The sequence below is a fragment of the Lycorma delicatula genome, chromosome 4 (assembly GCF_047948215.1).
Source record: "Lycorma delicatula isolate Av1 chromosome 4, ASM4794821v1, whole genome shotgun sequence".
NCBI lineage: Eukaryota > Metazoa > Arthropoda > Insecta > Hemiptera > Fulgoridae > Lycorma > Lycorma delicatula.
The window spans coordinates 60,123,365-60,136,217 of NC_134458.1; the positions used below are offsets into that span (position 1 = coordinate 60,123,365).

The 12,853-nt window shown below is 33.4% G+C and overlaps 1 protein-coding gene across 1 annotated transcript in view; it reads left to right on the forward strand.

Moving 5' to 3' along the window:
• The window catches only part of Dgk (diacyl glycerol kinase 1), a 258,461-nt gene that overhangs the window by 22,086 nt on the left and 223,522 nt on the right, over positions 1-12,853 (forward strand). The window contains exon 2 of the mRNA XM_075361947.1: positions 11,404-11,484. Coding sequence (XP_075218062.1) covers positions 11,421-11,484 — 64 coding nt within the window. The 5' untranslated portion in view covers positions 11,404-11,420. The remainder of the gene's footprint in view (positions 1-11,403; positions 11,485-12,853) is intronic.

Here is a 12,853-nt window from a genome sequence, read left to right on the forward strand (position 1 = left end):
GGGCGAACGCCAATAAACGGTTATTGAAAAAATTGGATGTCCGTTTTGATCGTTGTACGGTCATATTTGTAAACAACAATATTTAGTAGAAGTTAAGTAAAATTTATAAATACAAAATAGGTAATATAAAATAATATATTTTAGCATTAAAAAAATGAAGATAGATATTAAAAATCCAAATTACTGTAAAAAAAATCTACCTGTATTCATAAAATAAAGAAAAACAACTGATAATTAAAAATCGGATGCGATATCACTTTGGACGGCCTAGTCCAGAACGTAAGGATGTCTTAAATACATTCAAAATCGCTTAAATTCGCATATTCGAATTCGAGTCAGTCTTAGTACGTCTGAATATGACCTCTACTGTACATCATAACTACTTATACAGAGTGTATCATAAGTTCCATACATAAGAAAAAAAAAAACATTTATTTTTTATAAAAACTACTTTTACTTAATTTTATAGTTTATTTATATGTATTTATGTACGGAGACTTATGGGACGCCTTATATTTATACCCATTCAGACTCATAAAGGTGAGATATCCGATAGATAATTTTAAAATTAGAGAACGATTATTTGAAAAGCTTTAATATAGGAAAGTGATTAATGAGAAACTCGAATTGAAACGTCGAATTAAAACGATAAATAAACAATCGATATTTTTCCTTAAAAACTAATAATTTATCGGGAAACATTCGGCGGCTAATTCAAATTTTAGATCTACAAAAGTTTGAACATTTCTTAAAGATTTTTAATTTTTTTTTTTTGGAAAATATTGTTTCATGCGATCCAGAATCTGAACGGTCCATTTTCATCGATCGAATCGGATTAAAACCTATTTTATTATACCCGATCTTTATTCAGTTCTATCACAGTACACTAATATTTCGCGTTTATCCTTGCATTTAAGCTATATTCCTTCGATATGTTCCTACGGAAAAATGTTTTCTAAAAATTTATCAGATGTTCCGTCATTTTAAAACTGCAGAAACGGGCTGTAAGAGGATAGTATCATCATCGCCATCAATTAATCCGTTCTTCCTTTAAAAAATGAAAAAATCGAAGCTGATTTCGGCTTCGTACATCTGTAAGCTCTATAAATTTATATTTATAAAATAATTACAATCACACTCAATACCACCGATCACAACTTTTGCATACGATTCCGGTTAGATTACCCTAAAGGAAAGTCTCATTATTTAAAAATATAGTACTCTCATTGCTTAAAAATTCACTCCTATATTCACATATCGCACTGTTCCATCGACCTACGCAAATTAGTCGATAATAAACCTTTTACTGTTCTTCCACTGAGAATTACCGATACAGCTCCTTACGATGTACATTTTTTCATACGATTTTTACTACGTACATATATAAATTTTTATGTTTAACTAATTTTAAAAATTGTCGACATCTCATAATTAATTATTTAAAAAATTATTATCGTTAACTTAAAATCGTAAATATAAAGTTGAATATAAGCTCGGGTTTAATATTAGGTATTTTATATATTTCCGACTTTCGCCGGACGATAACTTTTGTGATGAAATAATTTATTTTTTTATTTTTTAAATCTCTTAAATAAACCTTTTAGAAGGAGATATAATGTAAAAAAAGACTACCGCGATCGTGTGTTTTATTGTAGAGAAGAATATCGGTCGGCTATATTTTTTATCCATCGTCGCAGTACGCGAACGACTCGGTAGAGCTTTCAACAATTTATGGAGCTCGTTACAAACCGTAGTAATAAGTGGAGTGTATGTTAGATGCTTTATACAACTGACCTTTTTACCAAAAGGTAAAAAGGTAAATACATCCTTCTACCTTTATCCGCATATCCTTTTACCAAATATCTTTACCATACCTTTTACCACATATCTTTTTATCTTTTTACAACCTTCTTGGTCCTGATATATGAGCATTGTTTTGTTGAATGAATTTTAATCAAATCGCACTTGACATTAGATTTAAGACATAGTATAGCAACTATTTATTTTAGTCATTTGAATGTGTACATTAGTTGTATACTCTTTAGGATTGATTAAATACATTCCTATATATGTTGATGTTTTACCTTTAAGGTGTTGCTAGGACCTCTTATATTACGTATGTTCTAATAGCATGTAAATGTTTATGAAGGTTGATAGCATATTAAGGTTTTCATGTTCTGCTACACTTTTTCTTTTTCCTTAGGTAGAATATCTTCGCTTCCCTGATTAAATCAGTTATCTTCACGGGTGATGGTGATGGCTATAAGAGGTGAGAGGCCCATTAAAGAAAAAAAATTATCGCTTCTCGTTCTCAGGTAGTGACAACATTTTTCTAATGTTGTTTATCCTGTTAAACCGTGTATAAACAATATTTATGTGCACGAGATAGCTCAGATTTCTTCTAAACTTTTTTCTTTCTTCATTTTGTACGATTTCAGTTACATTTATTCGATCGACAGTCATCGTATCCTATCTCGAAATTGAGTCGGACGGTAGGCAATTTCCAATTTCATGGAGTCGTTTGATAATACAGCCGGTTTGAGATCAGGAATCGTCTTGTGGTTTGACTAGTTCGAATAACCGTGCGGTTGGCGGTGTTGGAAGTACGAAAGACGGAGGGTTTATTTGATTTGACCGGTTCATCCTTCCGTCGTTTTGGGTGATATGATATGGAACGATCTCCTTTTCCACTCGCTTTTCGGTGGGCACCAACTAGTTATTGCTTATTATTCAGTGTCGACAGCAAAACGTTCAGAACTTTTCTACAACTAGATTTCTATTAAAAGATAATTAATGAATTTTTAGAATCGTACGTTTTAATTTTTGACTTTTAATAATTAGGTTGAGCTTAGGATAGTGATTTAGTAAAATTTAGCGATAGTTTTAAATAAAATAAAGCGCGTTACTTGTGACAATCCTTTTTTAGGTGGAAGAAAGGATCACGTTGTGATCGATACCGATTATTGTTTATCGGTGATTGTGTATATTTCAGTGAAGAAGAATATGATATTTTGACTTCGAATGAATATAAATGCGAAAACTATTGCGGCTTCTAGATACTATCACAATATCGGGTTCGAAATATGTTTATCATAATCAAAAATAATTCCTTGCCAAAAAAACTGATGATCAGTTTTTTGAACAAAAATCCCAAAAAACTGACGACTTTTTAAATAATGATCGATTATAGAGCGAGTACAGACTATCGATGACACGAAACTGAAAATGGGTGTACCTGTAGATCAAAAAAAGTGTTGGTCTTTTTAAAAACTTCTGATCGAGTGTTTCGTCTTTAAAAAAGTTTCGCTTTACAGTCCAGGACCAACTATCAGTACAAATGTCGAAACTTTTTATGAAGAGCTTGGAAAATTAAGAACGTAAAGAAATTATGGGTTTCTATACAGATAACGTATTAGATCTGGAAGAAATTTTAAGGGTTAGTTACTGTAAGGCACTTATCGGAAAAAAATAATTCAGTGCAGGATAACTTTCCTCCAAAATCTGTGAACGTTGGAAAGGCAACCTTTGAATAGACATAAGAAATTCTTAAAGTCAAATCAGGTGGTTTAGTAAGGATAAGATGTAAAAGTAAGAATTCAACTGAAGCATAAATTATGGTAAATGGGAGTACTAACTTATAATCGGTCAAATCTGATCAAAAAGCATTATTTGCAGAGACATTTGATCCTAGAATAACAGAAAATTATATGAACAGATTGTCAAAAGTTCTATCGAAATTAATGCAATAAAATTTACAAAAATAAGAACTACACACAGTTCATTTCATTTTTTTGGTCTCTGTGTCAGACCCCAGCAAAGTTAATTTTACAGATGTGTGATCTATTGAATAACCTGTTTTGCGATTTACGGGTCTCTGAAAGAAGAGCAAAAATTTGAGAGTCGGTTTAATCAATATTAAAACACCAGAGAAAGTAATGCTGTAAGTGAGGTCATTCAGAAAATTGTCGGTCTCGCTTTTAAAAATGTTAGGGGGTTACGGACAAAAACGTATGAGTTTTTCGCTTCTGTGTTAAGTAATCACAGCCGTTACTGAGACAGCCTTTAACGAGAATTCACGGACAGACAGCAGAATGTTTTCCAACTAAATATATCTATCCAGGCGATGCAGATTATGAATCTACCGAGAGGAGAAGAAATGGAGAAACACTCGTTACTATTTGAATGCGGTTCCAAAGATACAGAATAAGTTGCCATAAGCGATATACTGAGCACGTAAGGGTAGAAGTACTTATGAAGGATGGAGTTAATTTGCTGCTAGGTGATCATCCCTTCGGTCCATATACACGGCTTGAAAAGATTGAGGAGTATTTTCTAAAGCTCTAGAAGATAAGTTGAAGATTAATAAGTATAATGGTTATGTCCGCTTATAGAGACCGCTTGTGTAAACCAGGATGAATCGACCCGAGGTATACTACTATGCTCGGAAAAAGGGAATAATGCTGTTTTAATTTATCGACGGTTATAATCTTTGTCAAATAATCACCGTTTGGCGAAGGAAAAAATTCAACTCTCGATTTCGTATCGGCAAATATTAAAGTTGGTGTTAATGTGGAATCCGATTATGTAGTTATCTTTGATGCTCTTTATGACCCATTCAGATCATTGATGGCAAAGCGGTTATCACTTGCGAGTTGGAGAGAGAGCCGTATTAAATTTTCGTAAGGGTAGTTTGTCGGTTTGCATATTGCTAAGCTCGAAGGAACGATGTGTATTTCACCAAAATGTCAACGGACCTGAAAGCGCTGTTAGTGAGATTTTGTGTCAATTTAAGCAGAGATTGGCTGATGGACGAGAACTGTAATATGCTCAGACGTTTACTACTAAGCATCTCTTCGACAGAGTATACTCTCAGTTGGGACTTATCCAATGCTGAAACGGAAGAACACTATAGGATGCCGCGTCGTTATATAAGGTTCTTACTGTAAAAATCAATATCGATATTTCATCGGTGTGATTTAGAGCGCCTGCTTCTATTGCTAGAACTCATCGCCTTCTTCGATTAAATTGATATTTAATATTAAACTATACATTTTATATGTATTTCATATTTAACTTGATTTTCACCGCTCGCCAGAGGTATTAGAATCATCAGAAGAGCGAATAAGTACCGAAGCGGATATATATTTATTTAGTATCAAATTTAAAAAGAAAATACAATTGTATGAATCTATCTTCCATGTTGGATTAAATCACAATATTTCTAAAACACTTTAATACAAAGTCTGCGAGGTAGTATGGTAGTGCATCGATGTAGTTTTCATATAAAATTGGAAGTTCTTTACCAGGCATTAGCCTAAAATATATATTTTTTTGAAAGAGCGAAAAACGCTTTCACGTTATCATCGCCCGGGCCTGAAATATTGAATAATAATTCAAAACTCTTGGTCAAACACGGTTGTATAATTAACAATATGATGTTCAAATTCGTTCCGAGCGCTTCTCATCGTGAAAAAGAGCGGAAAAGTAGTAATGACTGCTTTTGTAGCTAGCCTCGTACGCGCATATCATTATACGTTCAAGGAATTACTTGTCGTACGACCGGGTATTAAGGCGCTCATCTACCAAGAAAACAAGAAAGAGAAGTCATTATGGCATGGGTTCTGCGAGTATGAAACTCGTTTTCTACTAAGTTCGCTCCATATTAAACGAAAATGAAAAAGACCGAGACAGAATATCTTCACCTCTTCCCTTCTCTAGCTATTGAATCGAGATAAGTGAAGAGGAGGAAGCGACGTTACGGTTGTTCCCCAGACTTCTCTTGGGACGACTGTTTGCATCTTTTCCCGTCGCCATAGACGGGATCATATTCTATCATTTCTTGAGAGAAAGAGTTCTTTTCATCTCAATTCTTCTTTTATAAAATATCTAATAAGCTTATATTTGTCGATTACAAAATATCGAACATAACGATCGAAGTATAAGCTACAAAATCGTTTACGAATTTACGAATATATGGTTGCGATTTCGATAAGATTAAAAGCGGAATGCGATAAGGATTAAAGTTTTGACAATTTTTTTTTTTACTTTGTATCAAGATCGATTTCTTTGACGTTCGATTGACGTTGACGTTCGATTTGAGCAAACGCTTCGCATTAATAATGAATAAAACAGGGAACAAAACGATCCCTTGCAGAAGATCTATTTCGACATCTTTCTTTTATCGAAACTATCATGTACTCTACAGTAAATATCCGTGAAAGGAGTCAGGAGTCGGCTATAGCTAAATCGTATACTCTTATAAAATTATATATAATTTTACGAAAAATCCTAGTTATCGTAATCAAAGGTGATATCGCGCCGAAGCAGCAGAAACCTTTTTATAAATTATATATAATTATAATAATTATAACTATACACGTTTATTTACAAATAATTTTTCACACGACTGCGATTCTCGGTACCTAATACCGTTTGTTACCGAATGTCCAAAATGCTTTTTGTTGCAAAAATTCCATTAGCTAATCGACCTATACTTTGTTATTCGACCGACTTGTTACTAATTTCCTTCTTTTCACTTCTGTGTTAACCTTTTACCTCGATTTACTTAGTAAATCCTAGATTCTCAATTATATTATTGCATCAAATATTCCGAACTTTTGCTTCCTCTACAATTTTAACCTCGATAAATCCCTCTATCATAGAGTCAACTTTTTCTGGCCTTTCTTTCTTTTTCCTGTTTAGCCTCCGGTAACTACCGTTTAGATAATTCTTCAGAAGATGATATGTATGAATGTAAATGAAGTGTAGTCTTGTACATTCTCAGTTCGACCATTCCTGAGATGTGTGGTTAATTGAAACCCAACCACCAAAGAACACCGGTATCCACGATCTAGTATTCAAATCCGTGTAAAAATAACTGGCTTTACTAGGACTTGAACGCTGTAACTCTCGAATTCCAAATCAGCTGATTTGGGAAGACTCGTTAACCACTAGACCAACCCGGTGGGTCATCATAGAGCCAACTAAAATCGGATAACTTAACACACGGTCTTACCTAATTTATTTATTTTTTTAAATTCTACTGCGAATACGGGTATTTTCCTTTCCCATTGTCTCCGTTTCGAATTTCATGAAATCACAGTTTTTAACCTTTTCTTGTAACACTAGATTCCAAAAGTTTTTTCTTTTCCTTTCTAGTTTTCCTATTGCCCGTGTTCTGCTACCATAAAACGCTTCACTGTAAATTAACATTTTATATTTATTTTATAATTATTAGACCTATATTTAATAAAAATAAATTTCTTTTCAGCAAAAACACTTGCCGGTCTGCTTTTGATAATTTCTTTACTTTGTTCGTTCATTGTTGCATTAATAAATTTTGACGCTGTCGATAGACTATTTTCCTTGATCATAATATTTAATTTCTCATTATCTGAGGTAAAGGTAATAACCTCAGAGACTCGCCTTGTCACCTACAATAATATTATATTAAATAAATATGCATAAAAGGTACAAATTTCTGTAACATATTTTTATTTGGTCTGAACTTTTCTTATGCCAATAGATTTATATCTAGATAAATAAATCACCGCATTAGCGTCATAAGGCTTTTCTGAATCGCTGACTATTAAATGCGTTTTTTCTACTCGTATAGATTTTACGTAAGCTATTTCTGAAGATAAGTGATCCAGAAATTAAGCATAAATCGTACCGGTCAAAGCCCATTCCTATTAGAATTTAGATAATAAGAAGCGGTTTTGATTATTATTATTAACAGAACACGCTGTTATTGAGGGCGTCCAGAATAATTTCACATCACGGTTGCATCATAAATTCGAGTTAAATCACCTTACTACTAATGATATTCGACTCCGGTATAATTTACCGCTTTTTTCTGCAAGAAGGAAGCAACGATGCGTTGCTGTGTCATATCATAAAGGGTGATGGTGTTGCGTCGAATATCAGTTTCAGAATACCGACCAGAAGATTGCGCAGTTTTTATCCTTTGGTTGTCCCAATGCAGAGATCACTCGCTCTGGATCGAAGATGTCTTGGTACTGCGTCTGAATTGTGGAATGATATTGATTTCTTCGAAGGAAATCAAAATATTTTCAAGAATAATCTGAAGAGAATCTTATTCTAACTTCGACTGTGCTTGTCGTTTGACGGCGTCGCTTTGCATTTTAGGTGATCGCTGTTCTTCTTGGGTTTGTTCCTTTTCTTAGCGTGCAGTACTAGTGGCTTCGGCTGTTTACTGTATGTAAATTCCCTCTGTTATTTCCTGGTACCTGCCACTTTCTGTCCGTTTAGGGTGGTAAAGGGTGCTCTGTAGTGGGAGGTGGAGTAGCTAAAAAAATATTATTATTATATAGTGTATTTTTTAAAATTAATTAACACAGATTTTTATTCCTTTATTATAAAAAAATCTATTTTATTTACGAACTAAAAGCTAAATATGAGTTTTTTTAACTGCTCGTGTAATCGATTTTACAAGAATCGCTGGCTGAAAGTGACATACTGGTACGCCTTTTATAATGAAGTTCCCCTCAACCGATTTTAACGCGACTAGTCTTTTTCATTACAATTCCTTAGTAAAGTTTAGTTTCGTATGATATATATATGAAGAATAATGCTTTAAAATAAATTTTTGTTTTATTATTCTTATCGATACAAGCTACATATCTCCCTTTTTTTAAATTATTAAAGCTGTAATATATATACGAGTATATATATATATATATATATATTTATATAGAAAATATTTTTAAATATTAAAAATGGATCTATTTTTACTGATATGCTAATGAGTTTTTTATTTAATCATATGTTACGGCAGATTATCATTAGTACAATCCGGCTTATAACTGTTTATTATAAGCTAATACCCGGTTATAGTTACCTTAATTTTATCCCATTCTTTTTACCCGACTACGTCATAGGAGTGGTAAAGTGTTCTGTATGTTTGTTCCCCTCTGTAGCTTCGCAGATTCAACCAATTACAACTAGCCTTTGCGTAGTAACAGGTCTTTGAACTGAAAGTAACATACGCTACCTTAAATTCGCTTAACCAAAAAGGGAATACGCTATACTGTTTGAGGGGGGGAGAGGGAGGGAATTAAAGAATTAATCTATTTTCATATTTTAATGTTGGTATTCCATAAAACGATAAAAAAATAAACATTTTTTGTCTCTTCAGAGTTTTTCGAAAAATTCGTCGTTGTCTAGACAAAAGGGTAAAATTTGCTCAGCAAAAGAAAACAGGAATGCAACGCGGTTAGCACACTTATTAGTTACATGCATGTACATTATCATTCATTAACATTCATATTTCTATTTAAGTAGCACAACGCTTTTTGTACACATTGTAAAAAAACCCAACTGGGTTTTTATACTAATTGTACACATTTACCAAGAATAATTATAAAAAAGAATAAACAAATTTTAAACAAGTTTTTCTTTCTTTTCTTACAGGCATTTTTTCAGGATACATCTTGACTCCCATAGGAGAAGAAACCTCCGGCGTTGTGACGATCTCGTTTGCCACACCATTTCCTCCGTTCCTAGTCCTGATGGGCTTTACCGGAAGTCGTCTTTTAGACCCGTTAAATTTGATAACACAACACAGTCATCAGTTTGGCCTTTGTCAGGATGCCACCAATACAAATGCCTCGGCAGACATTTTCATCGTGTATTTACACAACCTACTATCGCCTTCGTATGGCCTCTTCCGACCACGACCGTCTACCATAAATATAAATTTGTGGTATAATTTACCTACAATATAAATTTTATATTGTAGTCAAATGCCTGTTAGTCCTAATAAAGTGGAGGGCGTTAAAGTTACCTTGTCATATAGCCTACACAAGCACCCGACTACAACATACAATGTAGAAGTAAAATTAAATTTAACATCGCTGACTAACTTAGTGTATTCAAAAAAATGCCTATTAGAAAAGAAAGAAAAATTTGTTTAGCTATTTTTTGTTCGGTTTTCATAATTTTCTAAGTAGATGTGTAAAATTATTAGTCGGATTTTATGTTTTTTTAATAATATTATATTTCTTCTTTCTTGATAAATTAATGTTGTAGCCTTTTTTATGTAATACTGATAATGATTTCGAAATAAAAGAAACAAACGAATAAAAATTTAAACAGAAAACGTATTCCTTTAATAGCTGAAGAATAAACATAAAATTGAATACTACAATAGAATAATGCGAGTGATGCGAATGAAATTTACAGTGTAATTGCCGTTGTATGTAAAAAGAAATTCAAATAAATTTCATCGGGAGTAAAGTGTGAAGAAGCCCGCTTCAAAAGGGGCCCAAATACCGGTTAAATAGAATATCTTAAAATATGCTTCATTAAAACACAAATATTCCATAAAAGACAAGTTACACGGAAGGTAAATGCGGTTACCTTTTATATGATTGCCGAGACGCCGCGCCGTTGTGGATCGGAATCTATTTTTAACTTTTTCGAAAAAAATACCCTATGAGTTCATTTAAATTAGTTTATTATTTGGAATTCAAACGAACGCAAACATCAAAAGGATGATTGCGGAATAAAGTAGAATTAAAATTTTACAACGAATATGAAGAACTTTTATATCCGAAATCAGATCGAATAACCGTAGACGAGTTCAAGAGGTAATCCAAATTAAAAAGAGCGCTTCCGGTAATTTTACCTAACTATAAAATGCTCGCTTCGGAAGTGTTTAAATCGGTACGTGCGCTTTCGTATTTCCGCGCTCGGCTACCGTACACCTGAACGGTATACGTAGCGATAGAGTTTTATAGGAAGACGTTCGCTGAAGTCGTCGTATAGGAGAGACCCTCGAATCTTAATTTTTTTACGTCAAAAAAATTTACGTACGATCTGTTTTTAGTACTTGTAGATAATTTTAAACTCAATCGATGAAAATTGTATTATCATTCTTTTTTCCTTCGTCAGTAGGATGATTTGTTAATTGCCTACTGACTTATTTTAAGAACAAGGTAAATAAACGCTTTTGAAACTGTGAGACAAAAATTTTAAGTCGAAAAACGTTTTGAAAAAGAAAAAAACAAGGTTTATTTAAAATACCGGTTCTAGATTCAATTACACTGCTCCGAGTCACTCAAATCTTTATTTTGATATACGTGTTATATCGGTGTCCGACGCCGGAAAATTGTATAATTTATTTCTCTAGAAAATTATTTACAATACTATTTGAAAAATAAAAAACTACAGACGACGCCGATATTGTAAACGATTTCCGAAATACACCTTTCCATTTATTTGAACGATTTTTTGTGACCTTTATCCACAAAAGTTTTCTCATTATCGGTTTGTTTATTAAGAAATTCAGTACTCCTAATTTTTTTTATATGTATAGGATATATCTGATATATACGATTAAAAAAAAAGTATATATCGAAAATAATTTATATTTTGTTTCAGGAAGTAATGATGAAGATATGACCCTACGTTGGGATAAATTGTCACCGGGAGAGTTTCAACAACTTCAAGATCTAGCCGCATGTATGTAACGTAATATCAACATTTATTTATTTAATTATTAAAATAGTATTACTTATCATTTACTTTACAGTAGTTGGGTAAATCGGTAGAAATGAATTAAAACAAAAAATTCCAAAAACCTAATCATTTAACAGCCAGAATGAAATAAACCTCATTAAAATTTAATAAGAAATTATTGTTTTTATCTATTTTTTCCCGATTTATGTATTTTTAATTATAGTAGATGAATAAAATTGCTGTAAAAACTACGCATTATTTAATTTTTTACAATTGAAGTACGATTCAATACGATTGAAGTATTAATTTAGTTCATACAGTTTAATTTATTAAAAAAGGAACAATTTTTTTATTTCTATGAACGTTTCTCGTCAGAAACCTTTTGTAAACTTTCGGATATTAAATTCATTTCTCTACAAAAACTAAAAAATGAAGTTATCCTTCAAAGTACTTTGCAGTAAGGATCTTATGCTAAGAAAGTAATTTTGACCGATGAGAAAAAATGATCTACTTTATTATTATAACTATCATTCGTTACACTTTTTTTTTTCTTTTTTTTCTCTCAGCTCCCCTAGGCCGGACCGACTTGTTGGTATTACGCCACCCAGGGGAGTGTCTCTATACTCAAATAAGCCTTCCCGCCTACCAGCTATATACTGGCATGGCAGGTCGGCCTACCGGTAGCTTTTTTTGAGAGTAATCTTTTATTTTATATGCCCCTTTCAGACACCACGCCATACCTGGAGTGTCGTGACGTGGTATCGAGGACTTTTCTCTTTTTCTTGTGCTTTATTATTCTATTATTCCCTAAACTATATCCCCAGGAGTCCCCAGCGGCTCATTGGAACCGACACACCTCGGCATGCCGGCCCTCCCCGCTGAGGCTGTCCTCCTTTTCCTAACCTAAATCAAAAACCCAGTCTCCTTTCGTCGATGTTTTTCTGCGATAAGATCTGTCTGGTGTAACACGCTATTTTCTTCCAGTTGGATTTCCGACTAGTCATAAAAGGTACTATAGCTTCTGGAGTCATCCGGTCGATCGCCATGTCAAATCTGAGAGCGGCCCATCTTTCACATATGAAGAAAGTATGTTCTGCATCGTCGATCTCTTCGCAATACATGCAGATTGCCTCTGTTCTCCTTCCTACTTTATTTAAGTAATTATTAAATGAGCCATGCCCGGTGAAAAATACGTTAAAAAGTGATCCATCTCGCCAAAACCTCTTCTTATCCATGGTTCGATCTCCGGGATGAGTTGTCTTGTCCAGCGACCCACACCGCTATTAGTCCACCTTTCCTGCCAAGTAGTATTGACTCCATCTTTTGCCTCTTGATCTGCTCTGCCCTTCGATCTTTCGACTCTATATCTCGC